Raw genomic sequence first — 23118 nt, 5'->3', positions numbered from 1 at the left:
TGTTTTTAATGAGATAGAAGATAAGAAAGACAGAGAGAGAGAGAGAGAGAGAGAGAGAGAGCGAGAGAGCGAGAGAGATGATTTCGAGAATATGTTGAATCGGGGTCGAGAGGTCGAAGTCGATTTCGAAATAACGGTGAAACGAGCCGTCGAGTCTCAAAGAAGCGTTCATTGATAGTCCTGCGTTTGCAGGGAAAGGAACATCCCGATGATAATTCTGAATTCCTCGATTACTCGGTGCATCTGACGAAAGTATCGAGCTATTCAGGCATCGCTGCTTACAAACGGCTTCGTAATTACGCCAAGAATATAATAACGCGTCGATCTATCGCGCCGTTTCGATCTACGCGATTCTTCGTCTTGAAAACTAATTGTAAGATACCTTCTCTCCGTTGTTCTTTTCTCGCGTTTAATCAGATTTCTTTTTCGCTTTTTTTTTGTTCTTTTTCTCTTTTTTTTTTTTCATCTAATTGCTTTAAAATCGATTTAAATAAAAAGAAAAAAAAAGGAAAAAAAAGCGAACGGTGAAAAATAATCGTGAATAATCAGATATTTGTTTGATATGTATTTAAATATAAAATCAATTTCAATCTTGAAAAAAAAATTCGATAAGGAAAATTATAAATCGTTAAACAAAAAGGAATTTAAACAAATGCTATTTGATTTACAATTAAATACGTGGAATGACGACATAAAGTGACGATGCGTTGAACACATCGCGATCTTCAACATTGAATGTCGTCGAGGAAATATCAAGGTCGTTTTAATAATGTCACGAAGTAAAGTCCGGTGAGACGTCATGCGTGTTAAAATCTCTCGAAAGTGTCGAAAACAGCATCGACAACTTCGGAGAACCGTTGTTTCGCATTATTTCCGCGAGATATACATTTTGTACGAACAAGTTCGAAAAGTTAAATTACGGAATTATAATGATAATAACATATGGGATCTTTATACCACCCACGGTGTCTCCTTGGACACCATATGAATAGATTATACTGAAATCCGTTCGAGTGCGATGACTCTTTGAAAAGATATAAAAAAACTATAATAAAAGAAGAAAAAGAATAAAGTTTATTCAAATAAAAGCTCATTGTCAGTATAGATAATTAATGGGAAAGATATAATAATAAGTAAAGTTATAATAACAAAAAAAAAAAAAAGAAAATATTGATTGCGTAAATAATTCGAGTAACATAACAGGTCGTAACAGAATCGATTCATTAAGGCGATCAAAATATGATACATTATAACGTAACAGTAATTAAAAAAAAAAAAAAAAAAAAAAAAAAAGAAAAGTCAAAAGATAAAAGAGAAAGAGAGAAAGAAAGAAATTCATTCGATAATTTCCTTCTGTATTCCTTAATCTTTTTTTCTCAGGATCAGTCTTATACATCGTCCTATCGAAGAAATCATAGGTTTGCTTTCCGCAACCTATACATTATCAAGAGATATTTTAAATTATTGTTATAATCAGCTACTATTGCTGACTCATACCATGCCGCTCCTTTTTTTTTATAACTCTCTCTCTCTCTCTCTCTTTCTTTCTTTTTTTTTTTATAGCACTCGTACTAATTTCCACGCGTGCGATCGCGTTACCTCATCCAAGATATGTAGGTCTGTATATGTGTTAGAGATTAATTGCACAAGATCCAACGACGGATCTGAGACAGATGACCTTCATACGATTACGTTCCATAAGAAAAGTCTTCGTGAATCGATACTTACCCGTTACCACTATCCGATAAATATGAATGTCTTGTATGAACTATGAAGTGTTTATCTCGAATAGATCGATAGTGTTTATTTCGAATACTTAATGCGCCAACTACTTCATCTCTACTGTGTTTATACAGACGAGGATGTATACAAGAGATAGAGAGAGAGAGAGAGAGAGAGAGAGAGAGAGAGAGAGAGAGAGAGAGAGAAAGAGAGAGAGAGAGAGAGAGAGAGAGAGAGAGAGAGGGAGAGAGATCAATAGTGCAATAATAATAATCAGATACAATAAAATATTATTAAAGCAATAGTTATATTAACGGAAATAAATTAAAAAAAAAAAAAAAAAAGAAAAAATACAGAGGAAAGAAAAAAACAAAAGAAAAAAACAGACAAAAGAAAGAAAAGAAAAAACTAAATTAATTATTTAAGATAAAAGTATGTAGAGATAACTCAATAACAAAATACGCATGCATATCTAATGCAAAGTATAAAATAAAAAAGAGAAAGATATGTCATACAGAGGAAAGGAATGTTAAGGTGGGACAAGGACGTTCATTCGCGATCTCGTTTATTCAGTGAAACGAATCGACTTGATGTTCCTCGAGTGCTTTCAGAATAATTCAAATATTTCGATACGCTCGAAAGAGTAGGAAAGACGAGCTTGCTTTCTCTTTTCCCGGTTTTTTCACGCGATTTTCGCGGAAGTTATATTACGCCCACGGTCGGAGAGTTCCTCCGATGGAGTTTCTTTCGATGGAAAGAAATTTCATTTAATGCCGGCGCGGGAATATGTTAGAATTATACATGGATACGAATGCTATTATTGAGCTATGTAAAAAGTAGGAGGAGTTAGGATAAAAGCTATTATGAACGTACGGATGCCAAGATGCGTACGTAAATCTAAAGGCAAGGTACAATAAATATAGATACATACATATATATAAGTACAATATGTATAAGTACGTATCTCTTGTGTCTTATAGCTAGTCGTGTAAGTATAAGTATTTAGATTTCCGCTGGCATGTCGGTTATGTTTATATTTTCCGCGAAAGCTTATGATACTTTTAATAATAGCATTGATAATTTAATCGAGTTTTGGCCTTTTGAAAATTTTAAATGTCGCTATGCGAGGATTAAGAAATAGATAATGTCGACTTATAAAAGGTGAAATTAATTAGTGAGTATAGAAAATTTCGCTTACCGATCTAATGTACTTTCCGATCATATCAGCTAATTGAGGTGCTCTGTTCGTGTGTAGAGGAAGTCTAACGCCAGAGGAAATTTGCAACACACACACACCTGCCCTGGGTGAGCTTATCGAGACGATATCTTCGAGTGGTAACGTTTCTAATATAATTAAGTCGCCATTTGTTGTTCGTTTTATTAATCGGAGACCATGATGCGAGACTGCGACATGTTGCGTTTCCGGATGTTGCGGACCGATCTTTAAACGTTTGGAAATAAGTTTTTAAGATATTTTAATTCGATTATGAAAAAAATAATAAATACTTACCGAAACTGGAAATATTCGAGCGAAGTATAGGGGCCACTGTTTCGCCATATCAACGATATTTTTCTTAATAGTGATCTTGTGTTGAGTACTTTGAAGATTGTCCAATGTAACACCGTAATTGTCGAGCATTTTGAGCATATTTTGACGATCTTCCTTAGTGATTCTGATACTCGACGTAGCCAGGACGTCATAAGCAACTTGACAAAAAACTAAATGAAGAGCCAATGGACTGTTCAAGGTTTCATTGGGTGCGAAAACTTCTTTTTTTACCCTTAACGTCCAACTTACTCTATTGTAAGTGAAATGGGCTGATGACGTTTGAGGATATAATTTTGTGTTTACCACTTCTTGAACTTTTTCAATTTCAGGTTTGTCAGGGGGAGGTAATACTGGTCTGAGAAATTCTGGCCATTCCTCGATCTCGATCCTTTCCATTTTATCAGTACGATGAGTCGACGCAACGCTAGATCTTCTGTCGACTTCTCTATCCAATTTCTTGAAGCTTTGTCGAGCTGCCGAAAATGATTCCCTTGTATTAGGAACGACTCCGAAATCCCTTGGTGATGGCATTCCAAAACTATCCCTAGATTTTGGTGATACATCTCGGGTCATACCGAAAGGATCCCTTTTAGGGCTGGTACTTTCGAAAACATCTCTAGAATATTTTGGATCAAAGATATCAGAGTTCAAGTCTCGACGAGAGTCGAAATCTGATATTCGATCCCTGGTACTAGCCAAATCTGTACTGTCCTTTCCATAAAAGTCCTTGGATTTTTGATCTTGCGACGATCGAGATTTATCAAAGTCATTTCTATATTCGTGATTTTCTCTTAAGTGTTGCTGAGAAGTGAAAATGTCTCTATTTTGGCTAAACATGTCACGTTGATTCTTTGGAAAATGATCGAAAGAATCAGAATCTGGAGATGTTCTGAAGGACTCTCGTGTTTTAGGTTCTATCGGTGCCGGTGGTGACTTTGGTTGTGGTACTCCAGATTGACTATATGAATTAAATAATTAAATATTTTAATTTTACGCATTTTCAATGAATAATCAAAAGATTATATTTGTTAAATACCTATTGCTGTACACGCTTCCACCTCGTGGACTAGGTGGCTGTGGTGGTGTAATTGGAGGAGGTGGTGGTATTGGTCTTTCCATTCTTTCAATTTGTGTTCTAACTACTTGAGCTTGTGTCATCATATCGGTCGTACCTTTGGATGTTACGCTTTGAGTATCATCAGCTGTGGAAGCGTAATCATCCCATCTACCACCTTTACAAATTACCAAAATTATTATGAATTTATCAAACGATCATACATTATATATATTATATAAAAAACGAAAACAAAATTTACACACACAGATATATATATATATATATATATATATTACCTAATTGTTGTTCCAATAAAAGTTTTCGATTGTCTTCTAATCTCTTCACTTTACCATCCTCTCGTGGTAAGGCAGGCTTTTCTGTAGTTTTTGTAGATCGGACACTGTGATTTGCCGTTACCTTTTCGAGTCTTTGTCTCATCTCTGAACTCAATTTAAGTTTTCCTATACTGCCTGGTGATGGTCTTTGTGCACCTATTTCTAAACTGGATCTATAAAATATATATTTGTATCATAAAAGAATTGATTAAAGATATTAATTATATATGAATTATATCGAACTTACTTGGATTTCTTTTTCTTTTTTTCTCCTTCTTCTTTATGTCCATTTTCATGTCTGTTAACAACACCACTCGATGGATGAACAACCATAGTTCGTTCCTCGTTCCCGACGATATTCTCAATTTCAAATTCCTCCCATTCGACGGTACCTTCGGCGGCCGGTTCAACGTCATTTTGTTGAAACTCCTGATAATGCGGTGTTATTTTTCTTTGTTGCTGTTGCTGGCGCATTTTAAATTCTATGAAACTATCTTGGCTTTGATTTTCGTTAGAATCACTTGGCGGAGGCCATCTGAAAGGAAATGTAATAAATTAAAAATGGTTTGTAAATTACTTTTTTGTTTTGTTTTTTTTTTAATTTTGGCAGTAGCGATGCAATGTCTTCTAACCTCCATTTTCCTATGCGTACTGTTTTGGCTCTTCCATAAGGATCCAAGAAGGGTCTAGATTCGGAAGGATCATGTGATTCAAGAGGCGGTGGCATAGGTGGAGGCGGTGGGACACCTTTGTTGTTACTTGAATTTGATAAATTGCTATCTACGCTGCTTTTTCTATTTTTCAATTCACTAAGAACATTCGTGAAATTGTTTTGTACGTTGCTCTTGTTAGAGCTCGATCTTTTGACATCGGTTGATGCTGAGGATTTTCTATCCACTAATTTCTTCTCATTACTGATCTTACGTGCTCCATATTCCATGCTAATCTTTCTAGCAACTTCAGTATTTTTTCTATCTGGACTTTGAGGTCTATGAATCTGAGCTTTTACCGTCATAGTTTCCTGACGTTGATTATTTTGTATTGATTGCGACGGACTTCCTCGTTTTTCTGTCGACCAAAGTTCACCATCTTCTGGCTCTCGAAAAGAAACCTAATCGAATTAAAATTTATTTTTTCGATTAAAAATTAAATAATAACGGTTTATATTATGAAGAAATAAATTTGTGATCCATAGAAAGAAATGAAAAATTACAGTTTAGATAATTGAAAGTTATTATATAAACGATGATGATATTACACATTCGTTTTCGTATGTGCATAATCGCAACACCATGTACCACTGGAAATCATGTTAAAATTTTCACTAGGAAAATCACACTTAAGTATATAATCCTGTGCGATCGCCCGTTTAAGCATGATGTATCGCTTTGATGACACTGACCATAGAGGACGATTCTATCTGTTAGATGAAATCTGTAGATACCTTTGAATTGCGTCCTATAGAATCATTGGGCCCCATTTGGGCACTGTTTTGGGGGGCTGGGAGGACAAGATTCATGCTGGAAGGGCCCGTAGGTAACACCATGCCCTGGAAACACACACCCATGCCGCAAACGCGGCTAAGAAACCCAAAGGATCGACAGAAAGAGTGTCCATCCTTAAGAATTACCGCGAAAACGATCACAATTTGTTATTGGATGACAGCTGCAGTGGTCGTGTTAGTGATAGTTACATGGTGACGTGAAAACTTGTGAAATATGAGACACGTGATTTCATACTAAAATATTTGTGATAGTATATACATGCAAGCTTCTCTTTCGAGGTTAACCGTATTATACACGTGATTGTTTTGTGCAAATATAACGTGATATGTATATTTATATATATCTATATACTTCTATATATATATAGAAGTTTTTAAACCGAAGCTGTCAAATGTATTCATTGTCATTCGAACAATATTCTAGATGATTTGCGTGTAAAGAATTGCAGCAAGTGTTTAGAGATTGAAAATATAACATAATTGGAGGACACAGAAGAAATATCGTTATTTTTTTGATAACACTTTCTCACCGGTTGTTGCGAGGAATTCTGTGGGCTTTGGACTAGTAATTGTTGAAGCGCCTGATTTTGAGCTAAAAGTTGTTGCTGTATTTGAATATTTTGCGCCATCGCGCTCTGTAGGAAAGCCCTTTGGAGATTCTGTTGATAAGCTAACATCTCGTTGTTCTGATTTGGTGGTGAGTTCGGATATTGTGGAAGACTAAGTCCTTGCATGCTGTAAATAGGGATCGGCATAAATCCAGGATTCATGTTTAAATTTGTATTTTGAGCAGGTGGGATCTGTTGTGGTGGACTGAACATCGGCATCATCATTGGTGGTGACATTACGCCTGGTGTTATTGGACTAAAGTTGAAGGCCGCATTTTGATTAGGAATATCCATATTACCACCACCATCACCTTTTATCTTTTTGCTCAAAATATTAGCCGTCAGACTTTTCTCTCCAAGATTTCCAATCATATTACCGATAAAATCTTGAACACTTTTCGCAATTTTATTTTCTTTTATACTTTTTTCTATCATCAATCCGTCAAACGAGTTTTTATTGCTCGTACCCTTGATGCTTGCTGCGAGACTTCTAGCATCAGAAAGCTCGTCAAGATTTCCATCCAAAACTGGCATAAATAATTCGTCGAGAAATTGATCAACGTCCGACGCTTGGCTAGGTACTCTAACTCGTCTTACGTGCGACGCCAATGAAGGTGCTTCACTAGTGTCGGACATTGCTGACGATTTCACACCATATTCGCTTTTCTCGATGTAAGCACGACTCGATTGGCTACCCGGTAGAGCACGTTTGCCTGAAAGTCAATAGTACAGTTAATTATACGTGATCTAATTTAGTATGTCGTTGACTTAATCAAAGATTTACCAGGATATTGAGATTTAATAAATCTAGTTTGCGATCGAATGTAACTGCTTTTATCATCTTCGGATCGACCAGTTTGACTGACCGATTGTATATCAGGATACTCAAAATCGATTGTAAGATCTTCTTCCTCAACGATATTTGGTTCTGTTATCCTTGTTATTCTACTGTATTTTCTTTCCTGGGCAACTTCATTCCTTGTCATGTATTCAGCATTGGTGACCGTAGATGTTTCGCCTATTCTCTCGAGACTGTGATAACGCTCATTTAATTTCGAAGAAGAAAGACCAAGATCAGCGAGTTTGTTAGGTGGTATCACCACTTCGGGTTGAAGCAAGTTGTCTAAGCTTCGACTTCGTTGCTTTTCTTTCTCGAAGTAACGATCGTTTAGGGCGGACTTTCTAGATAATCCGGTCTCCGTCGTTGTCTCTAAGATCGCTTCGTGAGATTGCTTTCTTACCTTTATAGGGACAAATCATTCCACTTAATTTGTTAACGCAATTCGATTTCTAACATTTTAATCGAGCAAAGAGACAAATTTATTGAATCCTTACGATCATTAATCTTTTTCCTCACTGATATTTTTTCTTGTTTTATTATATAATACTTACTGGCGGTTTTGAAACTGGTGGTTGTGGTGGTGGTACTGCCGGACGTCTCGGTGACTGAATTTCCGGTTCAACCGGCTTATCCACAACTTTCGGTACGGATTTCCTTTCAAGTGGTTGGAAGGTTTTCAAAACTGGTGTCTCTATTTCTTGCTCCAACTCTCTAATTACTTGTGCATGCTGAAATAAGGTTTATTAGCACGTTTTAATGTTGTTTGAATAATCAATTTGTAACTTTCACGGATTTTTAGATGTAAGACTTACGTCTCTTTTTTTAATAGGAGGATAACTGTTCTTTCGTTGTTCAAGGAACATGTGTTTAGCTGCTGGGAATGCCGGTGCCAATTCCATTTCTGAAATTAAGTCAAGAACGTAATCGCAACCGTTAGTTTCGGTTACGATAGCATCAGGACCGTCTAATTGATTCCAAAGCGTAATGGTCCAACCAGTATTGTCAACCCCATGATTTTGTACTGCGAGATTAGCTAATTCCTCGCACGTTGTCCAAGAATCAACGGCGCACGTTGTCGTTTCACCTATTATTAAATTTGTACATTCTAATTTTTCTAACGAAATTTAAAATATACATTTACACGTATCAATTTGTTTTATATTTCACCATCATAGAATCCAACGTTGAGAGCCATGTTTACTCGGTTCCTGTTTGCTCGCCACTCCAAGACACATGGTGGATAATTTCTTGGTACATGTTGAACGATTTGTTGATTGTTACTCATTATTCGAAATACAGTTCTTTCACCTTGAAGAAGCTTACGTTGACAATAAGCTTTATAACCATCGTAAGCATGATCGGACACATACCTATGTGTAAAAAATATTGATTGCGAGATATTTCAAAAAAATTGAGAAATTAACAAATTCAACGAGAAAAAAAAAAGAAGAGAGGACTTACTTGAGTAAATATTTGAAAAGAGTAACGCTGGGTTGAAATGCTGACAAGCAATTGGATAACAGAAGCCATCCTCTTTCTTTATTAGCATCATTTTCGTTCTTCCATGTTTGATTGGCTAATTGACAAAGTATTTCATCCCTTAACTTTTCATTAACGATTCCTTTATTAACGATATAATCGCCTAAAGCCTGTTCCCTTTTTCCACTTAAATTATTCTCATTCATGAAACGAAGTATCATTTTGAAGATCATCAAGGAGTCCGTATAATCTTGATCTCTAGCCTTCGTAAGAAACGGTGTTTTTATGGGTTCTCTTTTCATACCAAAAATATGACTCTTGAAGTAAATATTGGTGTACTTCGAAAATTGATGTTGATCGATATCAGATGGTAAGGCATACGTGTGCGGCATGGAGATCACTTGACCCACTACTTTCAAAAGATTTCTTTCCGTATGAGTCGGTTGCCAATCTGCAAAAGAATAATTATTATAAATAATAAGCGGATTACGTGAACGTGAATAGTTAATTGAAAGTAATGAAAATTAATTGAAAGAGTTTTAAAAGAATAGTAATAGTAGTAGTAGTAGTAAAAGTAGTAGTAGTAATAGTAAAAGTAGTAGTAGTAGTAGTAAAAGTAGTAGTAGTACTAGTAGTAGAAACGATAGTAGAAAAGGCTGAAACTAAAGATAATTGTTCATATAGGAATTGAAATTATTGTGAATAATCAGTCAATTAATTCTCTTCAATGCGTACCGTCAAGCTTACTGTAAATGAACGCAAGTTCGGCAGGAATTTCGAGATGATTAACACCGGCTACGGCTCTTGATGCTCTCTCTTGTTCCTCCCTTTGCTGTTTAGCCTTAGCACGTTCCTTGCTTGCTCTCTCGATTTCAGCTCTCTTAGCCATTTCTTCCTTCAGGACTTTGAACTTTTCGCGTTGCTTCTTACCTCTGTAGAGTTTCTGCGCTATTAAAACGCCCTTTTTAAGAGCACTGAACATCTTTCTCTCACGATATCCACGATAAGCAGCTTGAATTATTACTGCGCTCCTGGAAACGTTCAGAAATCTTCTCCTAGCTAAGAAACCACGCGTGTATCTATAAAACAAAACGTTTCCAATGAAGAATCATCGTTCGCTTGAAAGTCAAATTGACTTCAGTTTATGGTATTTTTATTTTTCTCTTCCCCCGCCTCCCTCCCCCGGCCTAGCTTACCTTTGAACGGTAATAGCTGCTCTTTCCAAGATCAAAGCCCTGTTATATTCCAAAGTTCTTTCCAAGGATTCTCGTAGAAAAACACGAGTTAATCCAAGCTGGTATTGAGATTGGGCTTCTTTTGGCGCTGCTTTGTCTAATATTATCCTACATAGTTCCTTGTTTGGTGCACCTCTGGGTAAATGCGTGGTTACCAAATATCTGTATCTATCAACGAAATGACCGAACAACAGACGAACTGGATAACCTGTCTTTCTGATTCGAATTGTTTCTAACATGCCGGTGTAACGTAATTGTTCAAGAACGCAAGGCATGTCGAATTTCATTGGTGCTTTTTCTGTATTTGGTTTAATACACCTGACGAACCATGGATTGCATCTGTTAATTGATGTGAAATAAGAAGTATTAGATGAACAAGCGACAAGATAAAAGACAAAGGTAAATGTCATATTTTAAAAGGAGTATAAACTTACTGTGACATAGAATCCAAAAGTTGTTGAAGACTGTCGTGAAATCTAGCTGACACGGTAGGCGTTCTTGGTTTCATTGTGACGAATCGACCATTGGGTTTATTCACAGTTTTGTTAGCCTCGTGCGTAGTCCTTACATGTTGAAACATTTTACTAACCATCTAATGAATATAATCGATTATTAACATATTAAAAGATATAGAAAATTTAACATCATTCACGCAATACACTTACCGATATTTTACTGCTAATCAATAATTCTACAACGTCTGCTCTGAGGGTATCTCTGTTTTTATCTAAAAATCCTTCAACGTTATACCAAACTTGACCAGCATAATGTTTAATCGCATATTCCGCGGAATTCATTCTTGGTCTTGAATACAATTCGCTCAAAGCATGATTATAGTGACACTTTTCTAAGAAGGAAAGATCCGTTGCTTTGGGAAAATTACTTTCGTCATCTAATAAATGAAGAATACCAACTGGTTTCTTAGCGATAAGATGTATCACTGGCAGATTATCCTGTTATCATAAATTTCTTGATTATCGTCTTTTGAAGACGAATTAATTATATCTTATTGTAGAAAGGAATAAATATTTTATTCTTACGGTATATGTAATGGTTGTCCAATCGATCTTTTCCTTAGCATATTCTTGCTGTTCCAATTTGAAAATATGTTTGTTGAAATAAAATTGAAGATTCTCGTTCGCGTAATTAATACATAATTGTTCGAAGCTATTTTCAGCAAAATTTTCGAAACCGAATATATCGAGGATGGAAATAGCAGCTGTTTGTTTCGTTCCTTTATAAACTATATGATTAACGCGTGCTACGAGCCATGAAAAAAGTGAACTGTACAAAGCTTTTGCAAAAGCGTCTCTCGCGTCGAGAGCTTGATCGATGTTCAAAGCGGTGAAAACTTTCTCGTTTCTTGCCTCCTAAAATCGCGAAGAAATTTCTTTTTTATCCGTACAATTAATTTTATTTTCAATAAAAATTTTAATTTAAGTCAAAACTCACAGTAGTTTTTGTGGTGAGTGCTCTAATGATACCATCGGTACTGATTTGAAGAAGATGAGCAGCCCAACGTATTTCGGCATCCGAGCCAACTTCAACACCTTCTTGACCATGTCTCATTTGTTTACGATGGAAATAAACATTACCGAGATGTAATACACTAGCTAGGATCTTAAAAATCGTGTCCTGTTCCTCAGACGTGAAACCTAAGACTTGCATCGCCGAGAGAAGAGCTTTGAAATCTTGAGTATCGCCCTTGCCATCGATCTCACAGTTCCCACCCTTTTAAAATTTAAAAATAAAATAAATAATATTTTGAATGAACTCGCGAAATATTATAAATTTATAATGATTTAAATAAAATTAATTTGATCCGTATTATACCTGATTCAAATAAAAATATTTATCCGGTGTAAGTAATCCATATTTATCCCTGAGTTGTTGATCGAGCCCAGCTAAAAGCTCATAGAAAACGTGATAATTTCTTTCCTCTGAGGCTTGTGTGACTATTCTACTTTTCTCTAAAAGATATTGGGTTATCCTGCCGCCTACTATGACACCGCTAAAAGTATGATCGAATGAACGACGTAAAGTTAATTCAACCAAAAAATTGATAAGACATAGAAATATCAGTAATGACACTCACTCTCTAAAATGAACCTCTAAATATTTTCCAAATCTACTGCTGTTGTCGTTTCTCGGTGTTTTCGCATTCCCAAAGCTTTCCAGTAACGGCGTCGCCTCGAGAATTTGTTCCGTGACCAGATTGTTAGGTGCACGGTTCACGGCCGCTAAATACTGCATCACCAGTTTCGTCGATTCCGTTTTTCCTGAACCGGATTCTCCGGAAATGACGACGACTTGATTGGCACTAGCGTTGTTGGCTGCAGTTACCTGGCTATAAGCCGAAGATCCTACAGCAAAGAGATGCCTACAAAAGAAATAATAAAATGATTAATGAATTAAATCAATAGATATATAAGCTACCTATCAGTTTACTTCTCTCGTTTCATTTATTGGCTCATTTAACCGGAAAATAGTATTATCGTAAAATTTACGATAGAGTCTTTTTCCATTGTGTTACTCATATCGAAGAATTCGATTAAGACGATCGATCGATCGATACTTACGGCGGCAATGTGCCAAGAATCCGGCCTTCATAAAGTTTCACCTGGTCCAGACCGTAAATGTCGAACATTTTGTACGGATTTACAGCGACGAGAATGCTGCCCGTGTATGTCTGTAGTTATTACGAATAAACATTAATAAATCAAAAAAAAAAGAAAAAGAAAAAAATAACATATAGGTTCGACATACGGAAATCGATTTTTTTAAAAGATTTAAAACTTACATAAATTAGTTCCTTATCATAACGGATCTTCAAATTCCATAATAACGACGCCTCGTTAAGGTCACTGGAATTTTAATTTCGTATAAGTAGAGAGAAATCGATCGATTATTACGATGTATATAAGTACACGACGTTACGAGGTATATAAGTATGCATGTATATACATATAAAATAGTAAATGGTCATAAAAACTTACGACAACTGAATCATATCTTCGACGCCATTTTGTCCGAGATCTTGCCTCGGTCTCACTCCGCTTAGATTTGTCAGGGTGAATATCTGCGGCTACAATCAATACGTGTTTCTTTAATAGATCATCCTTGATCGTCATTCGAACATTTCAATTTTGGCGATGCTAGCGGCATCGCGATAACATCAAAATTCATTGTGTCATGTTACTCCTACGCAATGTTACTGTAAACCGGTGAACCGGGTTTTAGTAATTTCTCCGTAACCTTGACTTTGGTTTCGTTAATTCCGTATGAAATTCCCACTTCTTTTTTTTTGTATCCTGAATAATTCCTATATTTTTAAGGATCCTTTCAATCTTCTTAAGCAAATCGGTTAGTTAATCTTATTAGTCTAAGATAACATCGTTTATTCTAGTATACCAACTAATTTTTTATTTCCAATATAATTGCATAGAGAAAAAGAGAGAGACAGATAATTATCGAATTAAACTAATCAGGTTATCACAATCCTTCTACTCTCTCATTCTATTTCTCGACTCATTTAGCTGAGAAATAGTTTTATCGATATATTTTACATTAACATGTTTTTTTTCATTATTCCTTTTGATTTTTTTCGTTAAATTTATAAATAAAATTTCCTGAAGTTGTACTGCCTTACTTCGTACACCTTCGTGGAACTTTCATGACAGTGTCTTTCTTCACGGCACTTTTTACCACGTTTTCTCGATAACTACAACCCAGCCTCTCCCTCAAGAGAAAGAGAGAGAAAGAGATAGAGAGACAGAGAAGCAGAGACAGAGAGAGAGAGAGAGAGAAAGAGAGAGAGAGAGAGAGAGAGAGAGAGACTGAGAGACAGAGACAGAGAGAGAGAGAGAGAGAGAGAGAGAGAGAGAGAGAGAGAGAGAATGTCAGGCAAAAAAAGGAAGATTTGTGCGAATTCACATAAGACGCGAGAGCCACTCACGTGAGACCTAACCGGATACCGGCCTGCTTGAGTTTGTAGTTGCAATTCCATTGGCGTCGAGCTCATTCCAGTGCATGTTTGTAATATAATGTATGTAGGATTCAACCGCGAAAAAATATTAGTCTCTCTCATTTTCTTGGCCGACAAGCTACACCAAAACGGAGTACAGGTGAAATAAGTTTTCTTTTCCTCGAAAACCGGTCTGTTTCACGGAGGAAGGTAATAAAGAATGTTACATCGGCAACTCATTCGTAAATGAACCCTATTTCCTGTAATCCTGATTATCTACCACGGTTAATAACTTCTACCGTTTTGCTTTTTTTACAATTCATTAATCATACTTTATTAATTATATTACTTTTGCAAGAATTTTCCTATTATCTTTTATTTATAAATCGTTAAAAATTTAACATGCTTCTTATACGAATTTAGATTTATCATTCATTACGCTCATGAGAAATGTCATTTATAATGCGACACCGTTGAACAATACTTTTAACATCGACGAGCTTACGGACTCGAAACAAAGCACCGACAGGAAGATAAATATGTTCATTGTTAAATCAAAGCACGTGAAGACGATTTGTATCGATCGTGTAATTAAATAACGAACGGAGTCGAACATGATTCGTTTTTATCATTGGGTGATATTGATTTTTTCAATTGTGACTTGAGCTATATTACATAAAAGAAGAAATTTATCGGTGTTTCCAAAAAATTATTCCAATGATTATACTTTAGTTCTTAAATTAACGTTAATTGGAACGCGAGTTTATATAAAAAATTTATTAATTTCATATTAATTTGATTTAATTTTTCATATAATTTTTTATTTAATTCTATTATGTCGGAAGTAGGAAGGATCGATCGATGAAAGAAGAACGTCGAACGTTCGCGTTCCTCTTGCGATGTCCTTGGAACCTGAAAGTCTACGGAGAAGTGTTGCAAGTGCCGAGGCAACACGTTACTTCTTATTATTTTTTTTTTTCTTCCGATATGCACTTTCACGCCACGATCGGACGTCGGTATCGGCGGTCTATCGGCTCACCACACGTAATTTTGTTATACAGGCCACTTTCGCGGAAATATTTCGAGCTATCCGCCATAGTATGCACGGCATCCGAATAATCTACACCGTGTTTGATTGGACTTTCTAGCCGTTCTACCATACACGTACATCCCTTATTCATTTGTATATTCCGTTAGTTAGACAAGACGAGAGCTCGACTCTACGTCATTCATGCTCTTTCTCTTTCTTTCTTTCTCCCTCCCTCTTCTTTTTATTCTTCTTCTTTCCGGCGTTACGTCGTCTATTTATCGGCGTAATTTGATTCTCACAAATCCCTATGGCAAGGTAAAACTTTTATAAAAGAATCTCAGAAAAAGTCTGTTCGAGCGATCTTTGATGGTTGATTGGATTTAAAAAAAAAAAGAAATAAAGAAACTCCGTGAGATTAATTACAAATCGATAAAGTAATGAAATTGATTTAACTATTGATTGAAAACAATCAGCTGACTCATCGTTTCGTGATAATTCATTGAAGGAATCGTATTTTCTGTACTATTCCAATGAGACTACGATTGTGGGTCAGTACGCGATGTATGCATGTGCATATGTGTATGTGTATGTACATACATATGTAAGACGTCGATGAAGAAGAAGCGCGAGAGAGCAACGACCTCTTTTCGTTCAAGAAAGTGAAGCTTCAGACCGCAACATGTTCACCGCTTACTATTCAGTTACAAGCGGTCTGCCTTTTAATCATTTTCATTTTTTTTTCTTCTCCTTCATACGTGCGATGATCAAACTTCCCTAGTAAAAGTTGCGTTTATCGTGTCGTAACGAAATTTTTTTGTTGATTCTTACCTTGCCAGCAATTACGGCTTGAACTGAGAGGACATTGGCGGCTCTATGATACTCCAAAACTTCACCTGGTAAAACATGGCCGACACCGGGGTCGAACCATACCAATTCACCCTACGGAAAGAAAAAAAAGACGAGTTTTATAACAAAATCATTTGGGATTAATGACAAATCATTGGCGTCAATTATCTTACTAAGAAAATGTTTTTTGGATTCTTTGACAGAGGCAATTTTAAGAAAATTTTTTTCAAGGTAAAAACTCATGAAAATTAATTAATTTTCTTTTTCTTTAAAAGTTAACATTTTAAAAAACGTAGAGAATACTTTACAAAACAACGTTTAAAAAAATTTTAACGAAGTATATAATAATCACGATTATTATGAAAAATTCCAAAAAACAGAACATTTTAATTTCTTTTGATAAATATAAAGCACCGTTTTTAAGTGCCACCGCGGATAGGAAAATTCAACGTTCATAGTTTTCTCTTTATTCGTCTCTCTTGCTTGAACTCTTCTCTTTCCTGTACAGAATCCAAAAATCGAGGAACTCGTCGTGACAGTGGATGACTTAGAACGGGCTATGGTATCGGTCTCGCTACAATTCCTCGAGTGAGTAGCAGCAACAGCAAGAGAAGCAGCAGCAGCAACCATGCCGGCTGATTTCTTCAGGCAATTCGATCTCTCCTTCGTTAACTTCGACAACGTTCCAGTTTCTCTTGATAATCGTCTCCGATCGTCGAAATTTTGCGGCTCGGTACAAGCCGCGTGAACGGACACGCTGGAAGTGGAAAACTTTCTCGATGTTTTTGCGTAGCTTGGAAGTGTACTTGACAATCTATTAAACGGCATTGATGCGACCGAAGGAAGATTTTCACGATTAGAGTTACGAATTTCTATCAACCTGCTTTGAGATTTCGATCTGTATCTACTATCGTGCGTTTTATGCCGAACGGAATTCTCCAATTGATAATAATCATTCTTAGGATCGATTTTCGATATTCTACAGATATCTTGTCGTTCTTGACCGGTTAAACCGTCGTATCTTGAGAGTTCACCAAGACGATCGTTCGAATTTAAATTTGATCGTACATAAATCTTTTCCGAATTAGTTTGAATGAAATTCCGATCGTCCCTCGCGCGAGATACTTTTCTTCTATCCAAAGATTCAGACTGAACTGCGTTTTGAATAATCCTTCTCCTGGACATTGCTTGATGAACACTAGTTTCCGGTTCGATCTTTTCAATGTCATGAGATATGCCAGTTTTTCGAGATACCTTAGCATAAATTGCATTCTTTTTCATATCTGTAGACTTCATAGTAGCTTCTGCGAGATTCGAGTCAGATTTAGCTCGATAAGTAAAACCGTCAGGAAGAGGATGATTTCTTAAACGTCTATTGATTTTGCCAACGAGAGAATACGTTTCCAGAGTGTTTGATCGAGAACCTTGTGAATTTTTACGAGCCTTCATGTACCTGGATAGAGTATTTGAATTTGAGGAGTCCTCGAAAGAAGCTGCAATAGGTAAAGATGTTTTTCTTCTTCTTATCCTACCATAAACCGGTGGCTCTTTCTTCACGGGATCTGATCTGAAATAACACCAATCTTCGTTGCCACTACGGGAGGATCTTGAACCGTGTACGATCTTGGGCAAGGTCGACGGTCTTGGTACAAGGTCGCGGTTAATGTCCCGAAGCGTGTCGCTAATTGTCAAGAGATCAGAACCAGCCGGAGATCTAGAATCACATTCTTCTTCTTCATCTTTGCCCCACCTAGCACGCTGCAAAGAGCCTGTTGATCGTGCTGCTCTTGACCTGGTGTCATTCGAGACGCTCGTCGACGTACTCGAGTTAGATCCAATCGTGTTACCTTTTACCTCAAGACATTCTTTCCCACAGACACTCTTTCCAGTGAGCCGAGTTGAACCTCCGTAAGAGGTCGCTCGAAGCGTAACAACGTCCACACTGTCTCTCCTTCGGAGGATATCTCGTCTGGAGACTTGTTTGAAGTCTCTTTCAGTTCGTAGTCTTCTTGCCATCGAAGGAAGAGTCTTTGGTCTAATACGTTCATCGTCGATCTCGATCGTTGAACGTACCCGACAATTTGGCCGAAGGCTGTCAGTAAATCTCGTATCGACGAATATATCATCATTCTTCGTGCAGCTTTTCTTGAGGATCTCTTTTCTCGAGATCGCTGACACGCATGGAAGAAAGGATTCTCGTTTGATCGATTTATTTGTCGTTGAATTTTTACCGTTATCGCTTTTATTAATTCCTGTCCCTGTTGTTATTCCGTGGTTCCTAGGACGACCGGAAGTCTGATATCCTTTGCTCGTTCGTTCCGCCGTTCCGCAAGAATTTGGAGCGGAATTCGCATCTGGGTCTGGGCCGGCAGAATTATGCAATGCACGTCGAGCGGATAACGGTTTCACGCTCGCGTAGAAAGCCTCCGAGCGTGCATTTCGCGATGACGTCAAAGAGGAGGAGGAGGATGTCGTTGTTGTCGTTGTCCTTGTCGTTTTCGTTGTTGTTGTCGTTGTCGTTATAGTTGTCTGTGTCCTCGAAGAAGCGGATTTCTTCGTGCTGCTAGCACAACTCGACGTTCTGTTCATCCCGACGATCAATCCACTCTGTCTCTATATCTCTTTGAAAATCCATTAATTCTCGTCTCACCCACGCGAGAAAGCACTGTTGGTCACAGTTCGTACCTTTCAAGGTCATCGAGCTACCATGCGCGAGCATACACGTATGCACGTAGCTGAACTTATCGTCAAGAATGGAGAAATCTCTGATGATGGAAATTCTCCCCTTCCTATCGAAATCCCATCGGACGTGGCTTCTCGAGAATTCGACTTTCTCGTATCGTTTCACAATGGTACTCGATAATCGATCATATTAACTCGTTTCTTTGTTCGCAGCTGTTATTTGTGAAATTCATTCGTTCACTCATTAACTCATCTAGTATAAACTGGTTCGACGTTCTAATTGCGAAGAAATGAGACACTCTACCTGAATCAAATCTCGTTTAACCCATATCGTAGTATTTAACGATGCATCCTTGCAAATACACCAAGATGCTTAGAGTTCGCTTTCCCGAAGACTCGCTTGCGAGTTATCCTTTGCTCCGGTGTGGATAGATATATGAAAGTTCAAACAAATGTCAGCAACTAGCGGTCGAAGACACCGATACCAGTTTTAGTTCCACTTAAATATCGACATATTTCTGGTACTCCATGACAAGTTCGTGGACTCGACCTCGTTGCCGACTCGTTAGCGTTCTTTTGGCGTGTCCAGTTCGCATGTGATACGCTTATATAGTTTCCTCTTTCCTCTCGATCCTTTCCTCACCGTAAATCTTCGTGAAAATTCTAAGAGAATCGAATCGGTATCCTCGTTTGACGACGTGATATTTTTTTTTCTTTTCTTTTGCTTTTTTTTTGAGTTTATCGACACTCGGCGCGGCGCATGTTAAGTTTCGGCTTAAGGAAGTTAGGAGGTCACGGACGAGGCTTCTATCGAGTTTATTGGGTTAGTCAAGCTCGAAAAATTCCTGCTGCTCACGTAGAATTCGTTAACGGTTCCATGTCTTGAAACGTCGTTCGAATGTAATCAGGTAGTTTTGAAGGTAGTAGTATTGTTTTTTTAAAGGTACGTCGAGATTTGGACGATACGAAACGATTTTGGATCGTTGAAAAAAACAAAAAATCACGTAGGTCCTTATTTCTTCGTCGAAGAAAAATTTCGAATTGGATCCGAACTCGAGGATGTTCGATGCAGCACTGAGACTAAGTTGGAGGTTCTTCGCTCCGCAACAATTGCTTCGTGCGCACAGTGGCGTATACGTTTTTAATTAAAGCACAAGTTTAATTACCGTGCATAAAGATCACAGAATGAAGATTTCGATTTTGAATGCGACGAGCCAAACGAAACTCGTTCTTTTAAGTATTTCATTAACAACTTCTTCATTTCCTCCGATCGCGGCGACTTTGAAGACTCGTCTAATAGTTGAGTAGAAAGATCAGAGTTTCTTAATTTCTTAAGTTCTTGTAATATTAACGACGACGATGCTGACGCCAGTGAATCGAAGTGCTTTGGGGTGGAACCAACCGTGCCTCTCTTCTTATATAAATTACGCGCTAAATACGTGTACAAACTTATATAGCAGTGTTAGAGACGGTGGATATTAAGCTCGGACTTGGAAAACGAACGGGAAGCGAATCTAATGAGCGTTGTGCTACAGACGCAACGTCTCTGTCGATTGTAAAAACTGATTGCATTCGTAAAAGAGTATTATTTTCGCATGAAATGTGTTACTGAATTTCGAGCCTCGATGTATCTATGTATGTGTATACATATATATATATATATATGCATGTATGTTTATATCTATGTATAATATGGGTGAATATGTTTTACATTTTTTCTATGTTCTTGTTTTTTCCTTTCCATCTTTTTATTTTTTCATTTCATCCAAGTGTTGCAGAAAAATTCACTTCAAACATTTTCCTCAGTCTTTATGCGAGAAGTATTTTGCATACACACATATATATATATATATATATATATGTATGTATGTATGTATGTATGTATGTATGTATGTACGTATGTATACATGTATGTCACAAATGTATTCTATTTCAACGTACAATAGAAAGATATGTGAAGAAAAAAGAAAAAATAGAAAAAGAAGAGTGTTAAACGTAATGTCGTAGCAAGAGATATTCCAGACGAATTATTTCTCGCATGTAAATTCTTTTATATACACGTGTAAGTACCTCCGCGTATTCCACTACGTTTTCACTTTTACTCAAGTTAAAAGCCCGCGCGCTCGTTCAGGGGTAATTACCTTCGGAATTGTTAAATCGTCCTCATCGGCTATACCGAGTACTGGGAAACGCCATCCTGTTTCTCTCTCTCTCTCTCTCTCTCTCTTTCGTTTTATTTATAAGAATTATTTATTATACGAATATATTTATTAATATATTTATACGTGTAAAATTGTCATGAATGTTTCCAAAAATATTCGAGAATTGTAAATCCCAAAAAGTATTTAAAAAATTCGTTTAAAATCTCGTGTTTTCGTGATCTAATTAAATAAATTGTAAAATGCAAGACAATATAAATGTGTATACAAGTCGAGACAATACTTTTTCATTCACTATCTTCAGGATGAAATAAAAAATTTATGATTGGAATTACGATACGTATATCATTGAAATAAAAGTATTTAATATAAAATAAGAAATATTCAAAATTTTATTCATTTACATCTTCTCTGTATTATATCCATTTATATTATTATTTTTGTTCTTATTAATTTATTTTTTATATATATTTATTTTATATATATATTTTATATATATATATATATTATCGTACAAAATCTAAACAAAATATTTTTATTTCTAAAGATATTAAATAAAAGGAATAATTATTGACTCGCTCTGTATATGAATATGATGAATTCAGTAAAATAGGATTGTTTTCATCAAAAGTTATTTCATAAATCGTTGCCTCGAATGATAACAAGCATCAACGTTGCCTAATCCCTTAGCTAGTTTGAGAACACCTCAAAATCTTCTCTCTTCTCGATGTTGTTCAACAGTAATGTGAGGAACGTGCAAAGGCATTCGAAAGTTGCCGCGGTTACACGACGCAATTGCGTGTGCCTAGATCATTGACACCGAGCGCAAGCAAAAGGTGATCCTAGCGCAAGATCGAGACAACGTAAACAACACCATGATAAAACCGTGGCCATCCCTTCGTGGGAAATATTTTTTTTTTCCTTTTTTCAAGACTTTATCGACCTTCTCCCCATTTTTCTTTCTTTTTCTTGAAATTCATTAAGATAAGCTTAATTCATCTCATTATTCATTATTCATTATTTATTTCTATTGTTGATATAAAAAGTATGAAGAAGGAAAAAAAGAAGTAAATGTTATAATCCTCACGATTGTAAATTTTAAATATATAAAGAGAATTTAATTTTCTCAGAATAAAAGATATAAAATCGAATAACTTTCGTAATCATAAATGTTGGCAAATTTAATTCATTAATCATAAAATGTCCAACATTGGAATGGATTATAGTTGTTATTAGTTCACGATACATCACGATGTGTTGTGAAAATCGTTAAAACGTACAATGTGTTCTATGTGTCCGACTTAATCTAATCGACGAAAGAGTAGAAAACCTGTCTTGATCGAATCTAGGATGATCGGTTGTTACGTGAGTTAACGAGATCGAAGAGACGTCATTCGAGTTTAACGTGCATGAAGTTCGTCATGAAAACACGCAATGGATACACGAAAATAGCACTTTCTGTGTGTTCGCGTTTAAAGGAAAACTGTTTTGAAATTACTGAGAAAGATATTATGCAACGTTTGCTGCACCCAATAAAGAAAAAAAGAAAGATACACATGAAACGACTTTCTTATTTACTGATTTTGTGTTAATATTACTATAAATTTACGACTTTTTTCTTGTCGTAAGTATCGTGTTTCTTTATATCCGGAAGTTTATATAATATTTTTGCATTAAAATAATAAAATCCTTTCATTTGAAACGAATTATCCGAATTGCTTATCTCAAGTTGATCATTTCTTCTTATTAAAAATGACGGCTAGAAATCATTCTTACCTTTTGCCACTCAGCGTACATCTTGAAATGAGATTAGGCTGATCTTCGAATGATACCCGTTATCCACATTTTGTACGCTACCTCAGTTTCAGCTTCCTATTTCTGAAAAATTACAAATTAAAATTGTCAATAATATAACGTGTGAATGAGATCGACATAACAAATCATTATTTCTCTTACAATAATGATATAATACATACTTGAAAAAAAAGAAAGAAAGAAAAAGGAAAAAAAATAAGACAGAAAAAAAATGTCGTCGAATTATTTCGATTAAATTTTTAATTCTTAAACTATCATTTTAATGAGCACAATTTTACGGCGATCAACGTGC

General features: G+C 36.2%; 2 protein-coding genes across 5 annotated transcripts in view; both read right to left on the bottom strand.

The window, feature by feature from the left end:
* LOC118443050 (unconventional myosin-XV-like) overlaps positions 1-23118 on the bottom strand; it is a 51120-nt gene that overhangs the window by 21319 nt on the left and 6683 nt on the right. For 3 of the 4 annotated variants that reach the window (XM_035869489.2, XM_035869487.2, XM_035869491.2), the window contains exons 3-28: positions 22788-22889; positions 16153-16263; positions 13327-13415; positions 13131-13194; positions 12910-13019; positions 12426-12710; positions 12164-12341; positions 11783-12061; positions 11371-11700; positions 10996-11283; positions 10765-10922; positions 10292-10669; positions 9831-10174; positions 9078-9546; positions 8784-8986; positions 8429-8700; positions 8168-8344; positions 7560-8016; positions 6698-7488; positions 6108-6212; positions 5296-5774; positions 4911-5198; positions 4625-4836; positions 4308-4503; positions 3233-4229; positions 2921-3163 (exon numbers count right to left, since the gene is read on the bottom strand). In XM_035869489.2, the coding sequence (XP_035725382.1) occupies positions 2921-3163; positions 3233-4229; positions 4308-4503; positions 4625-4836; positions 4911-5198; positions 5296-5774; positions 6108-6212; positions 6698-7488; positions 7560-8016; positions 8168-8344; positions 8429-8700; positions 8784-8986; positions 9078-9546; positions 9831-10174; positions 10292-10669; positions 10765-10922; positions 10996-11283; positions 11371-11700; positions 11783-12061; positions 12164-12341; positions 12426-12710; positions 12910-13019; positions 13131-13194; positions 13327-13415; positions 16153-16263; positions 22788-22808 (7524 nt within the window). In that variant the 5' untranslated portion in view covers positions 22809-22889. The remainder of the gene's footprint in view (positions 1-2920; positions 3164-3232; positions 4230-4307; positions 4504-4624; positions 4837-4910; positions 5199-5295; positions 5775-6107; positions 6213-6697; positions 7489-7559; positions 8017-8167; positions 8345-8428; positions 8701-8783; positions 8987-9077; positions 9547-9830; positions 10175-10291; positions 10670-10764; positions 10923-10995; positions 11284-11370; positions 11701-11782; positions 12062-12163; positions 12342-12425; positions 12711-12909; positions 13020-13130; positions 13195-13326; positions 13416-16152; positions 16264-22787; positions 22890-23118) is intronic. The other variant, XM_035869494.2, reaches the window with a different exon arrangement.
* On the bottom strand, positions 16419-18759 carry LOC146873073 (uncharacterized). The gene is made up of 2 exons (XM_085656251.1): positions 16585-18759; positions 16419-16436 (listed from the first exon to the last, which is right to left on the bottom strand). Exons 1-2 carry the CDS (start codon positions 18757-18759, stop codon positions 16419-16421), a joined length of 2193 nt encoding a protein of 730 aa, XP_085512377.1.

Source organism: Vespa mandarinia, chromosome 4 (genome assembly GCF_050613455.1).
Source record: "Vespa mandarinia isolate Hongniang chromosome 4, ASM5061345v1, whole genome shotgun sequence".
Taxonomy (NCBI): domain Eukaryota; kingdom Metazoa; phylum Arthropoda; class Insecta; order Hymenoptera; family Vespidae; genus Vespa; species Vespa mandarinia.
Note: the sequence above shows the minus strand (reverse complement) of the source record. Positions and strands in the feature narration are given on the sequence as shown.